The sequence below is a fragment of the Limulus polyphemus genome, unplaced genomic scaffold, assembly GCF_000517525.1.
Source record: "Limulus polyphemus unplaced genomic scaffold, Limulus_polyphemus-2.1.2 Scaffold1990, whole genome shotgun sequence".
NCBI lineage: Eukaryota > Metazoa > Arthropoda > Merostomata > Xiphosura > Limulidae > Limulus > Limulus polyphemus.
This window is the reverse complement of record NW_013667600.1, coordinates 113,480-132,241: the sequence shown is the minus strand read 5'-3', so window position 1 is coordinate 132,241 and position 18,762 is coordinate 113,480. Positions and strand designations below refer to the sequence as shown.

At 32.7% G+C, this 18,762-nt stretch overlaps 1 protein-coding gene across 1 annotated transcript; it reads left to right on the top strand.

Moving 5' to 3' along the window:
* The first annotated feature begins 3,309 nt into the window (after positions 1-3,309).
* On the top strand, positions 3,310-7,554 carry LOC106465581 (ATP-binding cassette sub-family D member 3-like). The gene has a single exon (XM_013925807.2). The coding sequence runs from the start codon at positions 3,714-3,716 to the stop codon at positions 5,712-5,714; it is 2,001 nt and encodes a 666-aa protein (XP_013781261.1). The 5' UTR covers positions 3,310-3,713; the 3' UTR covers positions 5,715-7,554.
* The last annotated feature ends 11,208 nt before the right edge of the window (positions 7,555-18,762 follow it).

Below are 18,762 nucleotides of genomic sequence, written 5' to 3'. Positions count from 1 at the left end.
CTGGATGGCAACATGTTTTCTGACCAAACGGCTGATCACTGTGTAATGATAGCCAAGCTGTCTACCTATCGCCTTGTAGAACATACCAGCGGAATTCATGCCAATAATTTGCCATCTCTGTGCCTCTGATATCCGTCTTCTTGCCATTCTTACTTAAAATGATTTTGCATTCAGAAATTCGGGACTTAAATACGGATTTGATGCACGAGAAAATAATGCATATTGGGCGTGAAGAAGGGAGCAAGTTGCACGTGGGGAAAAAAACATTCTGGGTGGCAACATGTTTTCTGACCAAACGGCTGATCACTGTGTAATGATAGCCAAGCTGTTTACCTATCGCCTTGTAGAACATACCAGCGGAATTCATGCCAATAATTTGCCATCTCTGCGCCTCTGATATCCGTCTTCTTGCCATTCTTACTTAAAATGATTTTGCATTCAGAAATTCGGGACTTAAATACGGATTTGATGCACGAGAAAATAGTGCATATTGGGCGTGAAGAAGGGAGCAAGTTGCACATGGGGAAAAATGTGCCTGATTTAAATGTCACACCTGAACGCTCACATCCTTTTAATTATGTTTGAAATTATGAACATTGCTCAACATCATGAAAATTAAAACATTATTTTCAATAAGCAATCCTGAAAAATATTTGACGGTGCTTAACTTTTTTCCAGGTGTATAGTTATAGAAATCCTTTGTGGGTTGTTTGAAGTAATAGTAATTAAAAATATTTTCGATGCAGTTCGTTTTACATTGGTAATTTACATTAAAAGTGACAGATGTAGCTGTATTTTAAAACAGTTATGAAAGGAAATTCTTTGAATTTGCTTTATTTTAATATATACTGTTGTGTAACGAATATGACTTGAAGTCCTTCAAAGTTTTTTTTTTTTCGAAGAGCTCCAGCTCATGTTTTAAAATTTGATGATAGGCTAAGCTGTATGACAAATGCAGATCATTATCTTTCTTCTAGACGTCAGAAGAGGGCAATAAACAGAACGAATTTTGTCAGACTTTATAAAACTGAGAAAATGTTACAAATTAGGTTTTCCCTATCATGAAAACATAGTAATTTTTGGAAGAAGTTACGAAACATTATATTGATATAACTCACTATTTTGGGAATGTTTTCTTGTGTGACTATAATATTTCTTAAAATTTTACTAAAACCATAAACACTTTCATTGTTTTTGAGGTTTTATCTGCTTTGATGTGGAATTTTTCTTTTTTGAATCTCAACCCAACATTTGTCTCCGTTTTGAACAATAATATGGGTACTTATCAGTAACAATAATGATTTTTTGTTTTTAATGAGCTTATAAGTGTTTTTACATATTTTGTGTTTTTCATTTCTTTATCAATGGTCTTCACTGGATGCTTAATAGCAGCTTTCTGAATATATCTGGTTAGCTTGTTCTAAAAACTAAGATTCTTCACTATAGGGTATGCCATGTTTCTTTATATTATATTTTTTATTTAATAATATTTCGCCAAATAACTCCCTCCCTGCCTTTTTGTAAAGTAATAATAAATAAATGTACATTTATCTGTAATATGTTATTTTATCGTGTTTCGACATGTTCAAATATATACATATATGCCCTTAAGAATTGACTAATCGTATTACAGAGTTTCTCTAAACTATTTATAAAACTACCGTGACTATTGCATTTAATTTCGAGAACTACTACTGGACTTTCCTGTATATTTAACATTGAAAAATGAGCAGTTAATTTCTGTGAAACGATTTGTCCAGTTCTTTACATCGATTGTTCTGACAGACAAAAACGTAAAGTTGTTCAATATTACGCAATATGTGGATCCCATCGTCATTGAAAGGGATGTAAACAAGTCGGTAGTTTCAGGGTTAAGTAGTTCGGGCTTTTCGTATATTCACAACATAATTGTAAAAGCAACCTGTTTTTACAGTTAAGTTGGTAGGAGTGTCCAAGTGGTTAGTGTACTGGCCTATAAGTCTCCTTTACATTTTCACTGCAATAAGTATCAATAGGAACGAGTAGCACGAATGAAAAAGAAAGGATAAAGTTTGGGCTAATTTTATATTATTTAACTTGGCCATTTTAACATTAACATTGCCTGATTTCATATGTTCATTTGAACATGTTGTAGATGTCACATTTTTATATACTGATCCTTTCATTCTCACTTAGGTAATTTTTAGCTGCGGCATAGTGGCTCAAAAGTATTTTTTTTTTTCAAGTACAAAACTTTAGCTCTATCTCTTGACCGATTTTAGATATAATCATAGCTACAGCTATTGAGGATTCCTTCTTGTTTACGAAAGTATTTTGGTTACATGTAGAATATACGACATCCATATTTAATTGTATTAAGTGAATAATTAAAAATATATAGATATTGCGGTAAAACTTTTATCTTGTTGCTGAAAAGAAGGCCCCCCATGTGAAAAACAAAGAGGAATAATTATTGTTAATTAGTATTTTATTAATAAATAACAAAATTAAGAACACTGTAAATAAGACCATTTGGAATATAGAATAGTTGAACAACATCAAAATGTCAATTTTCGCTTATATAACTATAATTTCTCAGTGTATGTATCGGTGGTGTAGGTCAATAATTTTCATGCGTTAAATATTTGTAGTAAATTTACTTTTGGCATGGGCGATGTAATTATGATTTCTTCGTGTTCGAATTTATGTAACAGGCTTATTTGTCGATTTTTAATACTGTTATTTTCTAATATAAAAAAGGAAGCTCAAACCATTAATACAATATGAAGATAAATTTAACAATTGAAATAATACTGTAAACAAACTTGGATAATGTGGAAGTGCATTTAAACTAATTCTTTTCCTAGTTTCATGGATTGTTAATTTTGGCTCGCGTAATAATAGTCAACAGATTCTGTTTTTAATTATTCATTATTAAGGATATTTTATCGATATTAGGAGGCTCCAAGAAATTAATATTTTTTATGTTCACCTTTTCTCGACGAAGTAAAGAATTCCTACATATTAAATTACATATACTTACTAGAAAACAGGATCAAAGTATGGCTTATGTGACATTTTTTTTATATAATAATGACTTTTAGTGAAACTTTCCTTCATTTTATGAGAAAATGTTAATAATAAATATATAGATTGTTAAACAACGCAGTTTTTTAATATTGAATTTTTATAGTTGTTCATATTATTGGCTGTTAGTTTTCACTAATAAAGAAAATTATAATTGTAATTTGATCTGTATAAATTAGTATTCTAGTAAAATTTTGTGTTAGTTGTGTAATTTTAAAGTAATGAATTTGAAATTATTACATTTTTAATTTTCATGAAGATATTATAAAATATATAGATGGCGTTCTTTCCGTTGTGACGAGTAGTGTTCTAACGAAGAAGAAGTATATATATAATTATTAGGCGGAAGAAAATGTCGAAGTAACGATTTATATTCAGTTTTTCAGAGTAAGTTTCTTATATTAATACCAAAAAGAAAGTGAACTATAGCACTTATAGGTATGCATATCTAAAATTTTGGTCAATAATACGTAAAGTAGTAACACAAGGATTATCACATGATTTTTAGCAATTTCATTGATAATAGTAATGCTACTTCTAGCCTGATAGTTTGTAGAATTTAGGCAGTACAATTTGATATATTATCGTGTGAAACATCTAGTTCTACTATAAAGTATTTTTTCTACAAGTAATTTTATTTTGTTGCAATGGCGCCAATGTTAAGTAAATTTCTCCAGTCCAGAAAAATATCAGCATTAACAGCCTCAGCAGTTTTAGCTTGCTGGATGTGGTATTTAAAAATGAAAAGAAGACACAGGAAAGCTCAGCAAGTGGATGAAGTAGCAGTTGTATTTGAACAGAAAGATGCAAAAAAATTACGTGCTCATGTAGATGCGGAATTCTTCAGACAGCTGAGAAAAATATTAAGGATAATTGTTCCAGGATTCTTTACATCAGAATTTGGATTTTTGGTCCTTGTTGCAAGCTCTCTTGTTGGACGAACAATGTGTGACATTTGGATGATACAGAATGGAACAATAATTGAGAGAGCTATAATAAGTAAAGATAGAGAATTATTTGTTAGAAATTTGCTGTCTTTTATGTATGCAATGCCATTTATTTCCCTGATGAATAATGTTCTTAAATATGGGCTTAGTGAACTAAAATTGAGGTTTCGTACAAAACTGTCTCAACATTTGTACAATCAGTACATGCTTGGAATGACATACTATCGTATGAGTAACCTGGATACTCGTATCTCAAATCCAGATCAACTTCTTACCCAAGATGTTGAAAAGTTTTGTAGCTGCTTAACTGACTTGTATTCAAATATTAGTAAGCCTATTCTGGATATAATAATTTATATTCATCGTCTTACAGTAGCTGTTGGGGGTGAGGCTCCAACGGTTATGATGTTATATCTTGTTTTTGCTGGATTGTTGCTAACTAGACTTAGACGTCCAATGGGAAAGATGACAATGACAGAGCAGAAATTGGAGGGAGAACTACGATATGTGAATTCTAGAATTATAACAAACAGTGAAGAAATTGCATTTTATCAAGGTAACACTCGAGAAAAGACAACTTTGCAACATGCTTTTGTGAGGCTGTTTGATCATGTAAGAGATTTATTAGAATTTCAATTCTGTATGGGAGTAATTGATAATATTGTGGCCAAGTATTTTGCAACTGTTGTTGGTTACATTCTCATTAGTCGTCCATTTTTTAGTTCAAGGAGTCATGGAAGTAATAGCCCGGGAGAAAGACTTGAAGCATACTATAAAAGTGGGCGTATGCTAGTGAAATTGGCTGAGGCTATTGGAAGACTTGTGTTAGCTGGACGAGAAATGACACGACTTGCTGGTTTTACCACTCGTGTGTCACAGCTTATGAAAGTTTTAAGAGATTTGAACAAGGGCCATTATTTAAGGACAATGATTTCTGGTAGTAGCATCAAAACACAGAACACAAGTAATAATATACCTAAACTAAAAGGATATGATTTGATTCCTGGGGCTGGACGTATTATCACACAAGATAATATTATCAAGTTCGACAGAGTTCCATTAGTCACGCCCAATGGAGATGTTCTTGTTGAAGAACTTAGTTTTGAGGTATCATCAGGTGTGAATGTGTTAGTCTGTGGCCCTAATGGTTGTGGTAAAAGCTCCTTATTCAGAATTTTAGGAGAACTGTGGCCCACCTTTGGAGGAACTCTAATAAAGCCTGCCAAAGAAAAACTCTTCTACATACCACAACGTCCTTATATGACACTAGGGACTTTTAGAGACCAGATTATTTATCCAAATAGTATTAAAGACATGCAAAAAAAAGGGGTTACAGATGAAGACCTTATCTTATTTTTGGAAAAAGTACACCTCACTTATATTTTGGAAAGAGAAGGTGGGTGGGATGTCAGCAAAGACTGGATGGATATTCTCAGTGGGGGTGAGAAACAACGAGTAGCCATGGCTAGACTGTTTTATCACAAACCTCAGTTTGCCATCCTTGATGAATGCACCAGTGCTGTTAGTGTGGATGTTGAGGGATCAATGTACCAATATTGCCGTCAGGTAGGAATCACACTTTTTACAGTCTCTCACAGGAAGTCATTGTGGAAGTATCATGAGTGTTACCTTCAAATGGATGGACAAGGCAACTTTGAATTTGAGAAAATTCAAGACCATACTACAGAGTTTGGGTCTTAAAGACAAACATTGTAAATTCACTTGTAATCAAACTTGCCAAAGTTATTATTAGGCATGGTAGTATATTACAGAGTTAAAATTATATTACTCAAAACTGAGAATCAATGTCATGAATGTAATTGTTGGCAGTTAACAAGTAAGAACAACATATACCCATTTGAGTTTATATTTTATTATTAGTGTATGCAAAGTATAAACAGACAAAACTGTATGTTAAATGGTAAACTTAATCTTTGATAATTATGAACTTAACCAATGACATCTTAGAAATTATATATCTGAAGATCTTTCACATACCAAGACTACAAGTTTTTAACACATATAGCAAAACTTGGTCTGGTAGGTATGCTGCTGAATTTTTCCTAGGAGATAAATGAAAACCTATTAAATTACTTTTTAAGTATCTAGACACACGTGTAGAGTGAGAAAGAAGGGTATATCTGAAAGATGAAATCCCCCCCTTTTTTTTGTAGGTGTAGCAAGTATTACTAAAATTGAAATTGTATAAATGGGGTTAGTAATTTTTATTTCACAGCCTGCTCATTTTAGTTCTTGTAAAAGATTATCATATTTGAATATACAATTTAGAGGATAAATCCTCATTGTTAAGTGTTTCAGGTATTACTTAAAAGTGCACAACACATTTTCTTTTAATTAAACTGAAGTATATATTATTGTAATAGATGAAATTTCATACAGTGTAGTATGTATGTTGTGGTAAAGTTTCCATCAAATTCGTTACATAATTCCATATCCAATGGTACTGGTATACTTAACATATGTGTGGTAAAGTTGATTATGTAACATATTGTGGTGGTTGTGCAGTTTGTAGTCATTTTGGGCTCTGGTGTAATTATATTAATGAATTTTGGTTATTGAGTTATATTGAAACATAAATACAATGTGCACTTTTATACTTTTGTTTTAGGATGGTGTAATTTAGTTTTAGTTTGTGACCCATGTTAAATAAGAAATCAGAAAATGGTATTATCTCAAGAGTTTGATAAAGAAGGAACTCAGTATTTCACTGAGTTAACTTGATATTTTTTGGTGTAAGTTTTAACAATTAAATTTTAAGAGTATCATTCCATTTTCTGATTTCTAGTTTAAGTAAGTCTCAAGATACCTCGGTTACTATACGTAGAATTTTCCATGCTAAATTAATAATTGTTCATTTTCTTTAGATGAGGAAAAAATGAAATTAGAAAACCTAGCTTTAAACAAAACACAAGAATCTTCTGTTTTTCAATTAAAAATGTTGATTTTTTTTGGTTAAAATATTTGCAGGCTCTCAAAGAAAAAAAATGAGAGGAAAGACTTGCCAATTAAAATTCTGGATAATTTTCATCAAACATACCCTTGCAAATACAGCTTTTATTCTTAATATTTCCTGTATTTTTGCAACAGTTTGTTTCACTATAGTATTTAAATTACTCTTATTAAATTAATAATATGCTAATTCTTTTGTGATGAAAAATAAAACTACAGGTTTTTATAGAAAACTATTTTAACCTAAGTTGTTCTGTATTTTGTTTTTCATTGGGGCAAAATTTAATTTTGTTAGTTTTCTTAGCCATCAGTTGCGTAATATTTGTTAGGTAAAGTGAAAAAGATGTTTTTAGTTTCACAAATAAATTCTTTTTGTTGTAAGTTTAATATATAAAAAAGGGGATAAATACTTAAGTTGAAAAGGTTGTTTAGTAATCAAAACTTGTTAATTTTAAATTATCTCGTTTTGTCTGCCTGTGATTTGAATTAGTTGCTAGTATATCAGTGACCAGTGTTGTAACTTTGGTTTCAATAAAAATTGCTCTTTGAAGAGTTTAAATATTTTTTCGAAGGTTTGTTTTCTCTTTTCTCATCATACCGCTCTATTAGTAGTCTTACAGCCTTGTAACTTTTATGTAAGTAAATAGAGGTATTGTAGACAGTGAGTAAATAAAATTTGTTTATCCATTTTCTTTGGTAGACAACATTCTTGTATTATTTTTTTTTATAAAAGTTGAGAATAATTATTTAACTTCGTTAAGATTGGACACAGAATTAGGTTTTACTACTGAAGTCTTAATTGTGACATAAGACTTGATACTAGATCATTAAGACTAACATACTTTAGTGTTATTCCAAGGTAGTAGGTTTTAAAATGCTAATAGTTATTATATATAAATAATGAGGAATTATCACCTAGCTAAGTAAGATGGATAATTTATTCTCAGAGTTCAAATTATCATTTTTATTAATTGGTAGCTACAAATAATAATAGTAATTCTTATATTATCATACATAAATTAATAGGGGACTACCATTCAGAAGTTTATTGCATGTTCTGTGTTACTCATTTTCAGTTCAGTAATTGAGAAATTAAACGGTATTTTCTTATTGTTTTAACCCACTTGCATGTCTTGTTCCCTCAATATACTGGTATCCCTTTCTCTTGTAAATAAAATTAAAAATATTTATTGAGATGCAAAAAAAGTAATGATAAAACTGAAAAACTTCATGAAAGCCTAAGAGAAAAGATAAGATTTATGGTCATTAACTTGTAACTTAGATATTTTTAAAACTCGTTAAAAACTTTGACATGTCTACATCAGACTAAGTATATGCATAAACTAGAACTTAAAATTATTTAAAAAAGAGGAATTCAAGCCAGCACTTAAATGTTTGAAGTGGTATGTATGTACTTAACAACATCAGGTCATAGTTTGTTGCAAAGCGACACAGACAAATAGAGCCTTATCAGAAGACAACTAGTTGGCTTTTATATACATTGGATACATTATATTGGTATAAGTTGGATAAAATGTGTTAAAATGAAATCTTCAACCATATGGTCTTAAAACCGAACAATATAGGTCAGTCTCTTTTTATGATTGAGAGGTTAAAGGTTTCATTTTTACGCATTTTTGTTTATTAAACACATATTAAATTGATATTGCAACATCTTATGGTTCTGAACTGAAGTTGCTACTGAAACAAGTATTGCTCCCCTCAGTAGCACAGCGATATGTTTGCGGACTAGTGCTGTTAAAATCCGGGTTTCGATACCCGTGATGGGCAGTGCACAGATAGCCCTTTGTTTAACTTTGTGCTTAATAACAAACAACAACAGAAACAATTATTACAAAGCATCATATCTCCGCTTTTTCTGGTGAAGTGATGTAAAAACCATTCCTATCAAGAATAAGTTTAAGCCTTTCTATAATATGTAACATGTGTGTGTATATATCTTTTTGATTTTTTCTTTGAGTTGTGATTAGTGCTCCACATTTGCTTTTAGTGGGCCTATCGTGTTTGGCAAGAAATAGTCTTGAGAGAAATGAGATTTTTTGAGCAAAGTTGATGCACGAATTTTGTTACAAATTTGCAGAGTTTTGTTAGAACTTATTTCATCCTTTTTAAGATGGATATTTTAATAATAAATCAATGTTTGTTTTGCTTGTAAAATATTCAAATACAAAAATCATTAGGGAATCGCAGAAACTTTTATTACATTTGGAAAATAATTGAAGACAAAGTTGTCGTCAATGAAAATTTAACAGATGTAGGAGTCGATGATTTGAGGAAGGTATCACCTACCAGAACAAATCAGAATCTTTTACATGACAAAGATTGTCTGTACGGTGCTACTGTTGATAATGGCCATGTCATTCACACATTCTGTGATAAAACTTGTGCAGCAAGTGCAAAGGAAGATGGCTTTGAAAAAACATTTATGGCAATTTTCTATAAATATAATATATACTTAAAGCAAAAGAATGAGATTCAATCAAACCTAACTCTTGACTAATGGACAGACATTTTCACAGACAAGTTAACATTTATCAACCCATACTGTATCGTAGTATTTAAATATAACAGGGTTAAAAAAAGCAAGCAAAATAAGAACAATTCTTGTTATTCCTGGGGTAAAGCGGAATGTAAATTTGATGGATGCTTCAAATAATGTAATATTTATTAGGTATTTGTAGCAGAATGAGTTGTTAAACCTATATAAATATAATACTCTCTGTATGTAACTACTTCGCAGGGTGTGGATGGATCTTCACCAGAATTTGTATGGAGGCTCATTAGGTCCACTGGGGTACATACAAATTTTCAGTTTGCGGTTTTTATGGGCGTTTTTTTTGCCAATACTTTGCCCCCCCTCCCCTGTAATGGATCTTCTCCGAATTTGGTATGGAGGTTCATTGAGTCCATGCGGAGATATATGCAAGTGTGGGATTTCACATTTTGTGTTTTGCCGTTTTTATGGGCGTTTTTGCGTTGTTTATAATTACATATAAGGGAAGCAACTTTTCATTAATCATGAAGTTAGATAACTTCCGTCCAAGCGACGGGTGCTCCAGCTAGTATTGTAATAAAATGTATGTTTGATATTAATAAAGACTAGTAAACATCAGTATCATTAGAGGTAGTTCAGGTATAGTGTGCGATAGGTGCCAGGAATTCGTTATGCTTGAAAATTGTAGGATTAAGCGACCTGTAACAGTGCTTAAGTGTCTGTAAGCTTACTTAACTTTTTTTTTCAGTTGCAGGAATTTATGTCATTTAGAATGAACCCCTATTAATTATGAATCGGTGGTTAAAATCTACATCAATATTAAAACGGAAAACTAGTGTTAACATAGATGAAGGTGCAACATGTTCAAATGAAAAAAAAAACACCGACTCATCAATCAAAACACAAAAATCGTAAATATTGTGATGAATATATATTCTTTGGATTTATATGCACAGGTTCTGAACATGAACAAAAACCACAGTGTGTTCTCTGTTATGAAACATTATCCATTAAAAGTTTGAAGCTAGCCAAACTTCGCCGGCATATAAAAGCAAAACATAAAGAACACATCAACAACCTGCCGAATATTTTCATAGGAGACAACTAGAAGTACGTGCAAGACATAAACCAATAGAAAAAATAGCAACTGGCTGTGATAATGGAAATGTTGTGTTTGCTGCGTATGAAGTGTGCGTATTAATAGCAAAGACTGGAAAATCACATACAGTAGCAGAGGAACTAATTCTACCTGCTGCTAAAGCAATTACATCTAGCAAAAAAGTATATTATTCTTTGCAATTAGTTGAAAGTACAGATGTTTCTAACAGTGCTGATTTGCTTGAATTCATACAGTATGAATCCGATGATAAAATTAGTGAAGATTTTCTATTCTGCCAGTCATTGCCAACACATACTACTGGTGAGGGTATTTTTAATAGTTTGAATGATTTCAAAATTGCAAATCATATTGGGTGATCAAAATGTGTAGGAGTCAGTACTGATGGGGCTCCTGGTATGTTAGGAAAGTACAATGGATTCATCGCAAATATTGGAGCTATCATATCAAATGCCAAATAGACTCATTGCTGCATACATAAAGAACCATTGGCAACAAGAAAGATGCCAGGAAAATTGAAGACTACGCTGGATGAGGCAATGAAAGTGGTTAATTTTATTAAAGTTCAACCTTTAAATTCACGTATTTTTAATGTTCTTTGTGAAGAGATGGGTAGTACACACGAAGAATTGTTCTCACAATCTCAAGTACGTTGGCTGTCTCGCGGAAAGTACTTGCCCTCTTATTTGAGTTGCGTGAGGAAAATAATATTTCTCCGTAATAAAACATTTTAAGGAAGCGAGCGTTTCAGTGATTCTTCGTGGCTAGATATGGTGGCATACTTGTCTGATATTTTTACATATTTGATTGGCCTAAATTCGAGCATACAAAGGAGAGCTGTGACTGTTTTTAAAGTGGAAGCTATGATTATGAAATTAGACTTGTGGTTAGAACATGGTGTGTTTGAACACTTCCAACACTCAATGATTTTCTTACAGTGTCCGATGATGACCTCTAAAGAAATAAGAAACCTTATCATTCAGCACTTGTAGAGTTTGAAGAACAGCCTTGGTGATTATTTTCCTCTTCCTGATGCCAATAACAAGTGGGTTAGGGATCAATTTAATGTAAATATAAAAAGTGTAAAATATTTAACTGCAAGTAAATAAAATACCCTTGTTGAACTTTCATGTGACACCTCGTTGAAGTCAAATTTCATTAAATACAACGTTTCAGACTTTTGGTTGCATGTGAGAAAACAAAAGAGTACACTGAACTGGTATCCAAAACACTGAAGTAGTTAATGCCGTTCCCAACTACATATTTATGTGAGCAGGATTTCTCCCAACTGTTTTGTATGAAATCAAAATACAGAAACATTCGCCCACCTAGAACAAGAACATATATAAGATATATAACTCCGAAGGATAATTAATAATAGATGCTTACATTCGCCCACCCAGAGTAAGAACAGTAAAAAACATTGATTCTAAGTTTAGATATATAACTCAGAACGACAATGAATAATAGATGCTTACATTCGCCCACCCAGAGCAACAACATTAAAAAAACATTGATTCTAAGTTCAGATATATAATTCGGAACGACAATGAATAATACATACTTACATTTGCCCACCCAGAGAAAGAACGTTAAACTAAGAAATATTGATTCTAAGTTGAGATATATAACTCGGAACGTTTGTAGGACAGAAGGTCTAAAGAGTGTGTATTCAACTATTGTTTTATTTTGTTGCAGCTTTAGAGAAAGGTTTGAAAAGAGTTTTTTTCCGTTCTGTAGTTCAGCAATAGGCTTGAGAGCATATAATACTAAAAGTAAGTTCTCGCTACACGTGGTAGGCAAAGCTCCTAAAAACAAGGGTTTCTGTAAATTAATTATGGGTTCTTCAGAGAAATTTTTACTCTCCTTTGTGCGATGTTCACACAACAAACGCTCTTTATTGGTAACTTTTATTACAATATCTCCACAGAACCGATAAAGGTCCTTGTTGAAAATTAGTTATATAGATGGTAACACATTGTTGTTGTTTGTTTCTAATTAAGCACATAGCTTCACAATGGGCTATCTGTGATCTGCCCACCAAGGGTATCCAAACCTGGATTCTAGCGTTGTAAGTCCGCAGATATACCGCTGTGCCACTGGGAGCAATGGCAACACAAAATAATTTGATTCGAACGGCACAAAGAATATTGTAAATTGAAAAACTAGAAGCCAGTCATTGTTATATTCCCATTAATTTGATTATTATTTTTTGCTTACTTTCAGGGAAAAGAAATAATCTATCGACCTTTTGATGTAGGCCTAAATATTGAAATAAAAGGGAGCATTTATCGTGAACACAAGTAGTGCGTCTTCACTTGTAAATAATTATTAAGACAGCCAATTCTGCATTTTTCAATATGTGTGTCGCACAAATTTACTGCATGGTATACAAACGATTTGTTACGTAACCTATTAAGGCCCCCGTATTGTCCATTCAATAAGTATGACTTTACTATTTAAGTAATCATACACGAATAAGAACCAAATTTTCTTTTATCATCTGTCTACTGTCTGCACAAACCTTGTATTCTAGGCCTACAACTTGGTGTGCCCACTACTTGTTAACTACATGTACGTAAGCTAGGGTAACCTGGTGAAACGTTATGTTTTATACAAACACCTGTTTTGTATTTCTCCACGAATTACATTTGTTTTTATTTTCGTTTCTAATGTGTTTCAAACTTTCACTCAGTGTTTATAAGTAGAAAATCGCCACCATTACTTTAAATCTTGCGTGACAAAGGTTTATTCTTTAGATAGCAGACGTTTTAGCGTTTGTCAGTAATTATTTTTTTATTAAATACGCATGTATATCTCCAATTCTATGCTTGTTCCGTTTGTGTGTTGTTATAAAATTACCAGAAACTATAATGCATAGAAGCAGAATTACATTAATATTATTCTTGTTCATAATCTAAAGAATAACATACAAGGAAATGTTCACCACAATTTGAAAAATCGTGTGCTATAAAACCGCGTTAGTTAAACTTAAGTCTAAAGAAAGCTGTTACTCAAACTATTGAAATTCATATTATCCTCAAGCTGAACTAATAACATAATTCAAAGTTGAACATATCCAGGATGCTGGAAGTAATGTTTTTTGATACCTTAGAGAAAATTCTTGCTGTAAAAAAAGAAGAAAACACATTTACGTATTCATTGAAGCAGACTAATTAGGAAAGAAACGAAACTGATAGTAGAAGTACAGTGTATTTTGATTGCGAAAACATGGAAGTGATAGTTGACATAGTGGAGGAAATGAAGTTCCAGAACAATAGATTGAAAAAATAAAAAAGAGCAAATACAATAAATGAACTTTTCATATCGCAAATGAAAGCAACAAAATTCCCAGACGGAAAGATTAAAGTTATTTACACGCAGCTATTCACTAACATTTCAGAATCTCAAAATATCAACCTGTTCCTCCACCCATAAAACTTTCACTTGAACAGTAACTAATGGTTGGAATCTTAGAAATAGAGAAAAACTTTCTCAGTTCATTGGATTGTAAAATTCCTTGCCACCACAACTTTCAACATTTCCTTCCCCAAAATAATACGACCTGTTGTTACGCACAACAAATAATATGAGGGTTTTCGTAAAACTACCTCCCAGTGATTCCATATCAGTTGTTGTTTTCGACCAAAAAGTATGACACTGTACTCATATAAGAACAGTTTCTAGAACAAACTCTTATTGAGCCTAAAGATCTTTACTGAATCTGAGTGATTTTTTGTTTGGTTTTTTGAACAGTGAAGAGGCAGAAGAATGCGTTTGGATGACGATCGTACAATAATTATTGCAGTAAACATAAGGGAATCCTCAATAACCGCAGCACATGAAATTCTTTTAGGCAAGATTAGAGTAAATTAATCTATGAAACCGTAGGCGTGGTCAAATACATCAATCAAAAGAGTTTGACCTCCTGAGTCCAAAACTGTAATTAGATGTCAAATAGGTCAAGAGATGAATGAGCTATGAGCTAAAGGTTTGTACTTGGAAAACAAACAAACTCAGAACTATTCTATATGCCGCGGCTAAAAAGATATTTGGAGATGTGAGACATCTATACATACTGTATGTATCCAGGGCATTGTAAAAAAGAAAAAATGCAGAATTGTGTTGGAGAAAATTTACTAAGGCTTGGTGCTAGTTATATATGCTTCAGCAACAACCGAATTCACACTCCTTTAAGAATCTGTTTGTTTGTTTGTAGTTAACCACAAAGCAACACAAGTGGCTATCTGTGCTCTGCCCACCACGGGTATCGAAACCCGGTTTCTAGCGTTGTAAGTACGCAGACATACCGCTGTGACATTGGTAGGATCTTTTAAGAAAAGTATTCTACAAACGCCAAGCAGTTTGTTAGTGTTTTGATCAATATATATTACATGAAGAGAGTTAGAAAATGGGCATGTGTGTTACCACTGCTCCCCACACAGAAACTAATATCTATTGGTTAATATTTATTTCATGAAGAAAGTTGAAAAGAGAGCGTGTGTGTTATCAATTCTTCCCGCACGAAAACACTGACACCAATATGTAACCTAGAAGCTTTCCACCATCGTTTTAAAATGACTTACATGAGGTGTAGATCGATCAAAAGAAGGGGCAACCTCCTGAATGTATTGTTACAAATTGAAGAGGACAATTAAATAACAAGAAAGAGAAGATTAATGCTTGTAGATACACAGGAGTAAGAGAATCATCATTACAAGGAAGATGAAGATGTAAAAGAGGTTGGAGACTCAAAACAGTGGCATCGAGTTTCATGTTATAAGGCTTATTAAGGTTTGTAAAAGTGATTATTAATTGTTTCATTCATGGCAAAGAGTTAAAATGTAGGAACCTGTGTTTTCATATGTACTTTTGTACTTGAGGTGGACTTTAGATTTCTAACTATATACATAAAGCTCATTTACTTTCAATGAGAAACATACAGTTGTGAAACCGAAATTTTACGTTCAAATGTTTTATTTGGTTGTTAAGCACAAATCTACACAATGGTCTATTCGTGCTGTGCCCATTACGGGTATCTAAACCCGTATTTTAGCGTTATAAGCTCTCAGACGTACCTCTTATGTTCAAATGAAAAGCCTGTCAAATTCTAAACTAAATCAGAAAGTGAAATTCAATTAACAAACATCAGTGCAGATCGATTACGTCACACTAGGCCCACGAGGATAAAAAGAAATGTAGCAACTCTCCTCGCTCTTGGAAATAGATATTCAAGATAAAAGTCTATCACATATCGATTCCGTAATGATTGACTTCGTTTGCGATGTCTACCACTAATCAGGAGGTAAATGATATTGTCAAAGAAAATATTTTTCCCAATAAGAAATAAAAGAATAAAAACGTGTTTGGCTTAAAGTGGTTCAAATCAACGAAACAAACGAGAGAGAAACGTGTACCTGGGTTATGGTATTCTAATTCAGATAAAGGGCGATGATAATAGAAACTTTGAAATGTTTTATGGCGAAGGTGACATAACTGATGGAGGATGTAATGCAAGACCAGACGTGAGCTTATTCCCATTTCGCATAATTCTACAAATTTTATTTTGTGTGGAATGGTATCCTCAAATACGGTAGCCGCTGTAACAGTTAATATTAAACACGTGCATTCTGCTGATATATACGTTTTCTTTTTGTGTTGTTGTTGTTGGGTTATGTGTACCGTAAATAGTTTTAGCGCAGTTGATAAATATTAATAAGGTAATAATCATGGCCGGGAATCTCCTTTCGTTGCCACCTTGAATCTTTGGGTAATTATGATGATTGACTTATAAGGACCTCGAATATTTTTGGAACTGATCTCAACAGATGAGCCAATCAGAACACAGATTTTAACCGGGAATACATTCCGGAGATTAGTCAACTGTTTCCGTCAGTGGACGTGTTTTCACTGCTGGTTACCAGAATACCAGGAGTGCTTGTCATATGATAGGTTTCCCAAACAGATGTCGTTGTTGTTCTTCCAGACATGTAAGTCCAGCCTACTGGTAAAAAGGTTTACTGTTAAATGCTTGCATGCACGTACTGAACGGCTATATCAATATTGACAATGAATCCTGCACCATTCAAGATTGACAAGATGAAAGTCACAAACATGGTGTAGTAAATACATACATCAGTAAAGAATAAATGGAATTGGGCCTGGTTTGAGAAAAACGTTGTTATGGATATCAAGAAAATACTGCATAAATCGTAATAGAAGGGGGTTCCATTGAGGCAGTCTGGATTACTTCATTGGAAAAGTAAGTATATGTACAAAATATAAAATCATAATGCATAAAAATAAAAGTTTCCTTGCAGACCCTAGATCTAGATCTACTGCATGCTCAGGTGCAATACTACATAGTGTATTACTAGTATTGGCGATACATCTTGATCTACGTTTACCGTAAATTTCTAGGCCAAGGCCTATCGGATACACCTAATTTCTAAAGTTAGTCCTGATGTCAGTGGCTTACACCTCATTAGCCTATGTATCCCAGTATTGATCAAGATATTGACATTAATTTATGCCAGGAAAGCTAAAACTAATGATGATTAACAATATTGCCCTCTGTAAAAAAAAAGAAGAAAAAGACAACAACAAAAGGATCACGGTCACTTTTCTTTATATACTTCCAAACATATAAACAAAAATAAGATAAAGTGAATGAATATACTTATTTTGCTGTTTTGTGAGTGTTTTAGTTCAACTTTCATGCTCCTAAGTAAATCCCAATTAGGCTTCAAAAAAGGTCCATAAAGCACCACAGTACATCTAGAAATCCAAAGTTTCCGCCATCAGACGGCTCCTGGACATATGGGTTTAATCCTAGGACGTATTGTTTATAAGTATTGTTTCAATACAGCATCATACCTGCAAGACCAAAGATCAACATTTTCAGAAAGATTAAACCAAAGAATATAACAGAGTTTTATGTGCCCAGTAATCACACTGTAAAACATCTATGGTGTCACGGTGTTACCGTAAAATATCAGGGTTTGTACTGATAATTTACCTTACCATATTAATCATAACATACAGCTGACAGTATACTTTTTTAAACCGTTTTTACCAGAAAAATATAATGTTCATGCCATAGATTTTATGTTCAACTCATTTGAAAGAAACATTATTTTCAGTAACAAATTCAATCAACTTTTTAACATAATTCCAAATGATTTTTTCTCCTTCGCATTCAAAATAAAAGTGTTCAATAGTCTCACAAAATGTTCCACAAAGACATACACCATTATCAGTTAATTCATATTTTTGAATTTCGTACTTGTTACGTATTGTTACGTCTCTGGTCGTTTGTTAATTCCCGTAAAAATTATTTCCGAGGAACTTCAGCGATACAAGTCCTTTCTTAAATAAAACTAGTTTATTCTTTCTCAATACAACTTTGCAATACACAGAATTTCCACAGTCACTTTAAGTTAAACACACGCTTTAATTCACAACGAATCACGCACTTTACTTACGACTTGACTCGATTATCTGTCTCTATATCTCCCTATCTGCAATTATATCTCCGCTTTATTTGCCAGGCTTATATACTAAATTAGAGAACGCCTAGAAAATACTAGAGTTGCTAGGAACAGTCATGATCCTTCTAGAAACTCCAGCGCGAATGCTTCCACCGTCACGTGACTTCCGCTGTCGTAACAGTATTATAGATAATCGACGTCAGCCATAATGATTTTTTTATTATATGTAGAGTATAACTTAGACCACAAAACCCCCCCAGTAGCACAGCGGTATGTCTGCGGACTTACAACGCTAGAATCCGGGTTTCGATACTCATGGTGAGCAGAGCACAGATAGCCCATTGTGTAGCTTGGTGCATAACTTAAAACAAACAAACAAATAAAACAAACTAAACCACAGAATTAAAAATTCGATCCCATGCAATTTTAATCATATTATTAATATATTACTTAATTTACCGTGTAAGAATTTATAAATCATTTTAGCCAAAGAACTAATAAAATAAAAAAAATGATTATTAGGATTAAATTAATTTTTTGTGATAAAATCCTAAAACTCTCTTTTAATGGAAAGGAAAAATTCTGAATTGCCTCTCTCAAATATTCAGATATCGCCCTTTGCAGTATTTCAAAATTTATTTTTAAACTATTAATTGT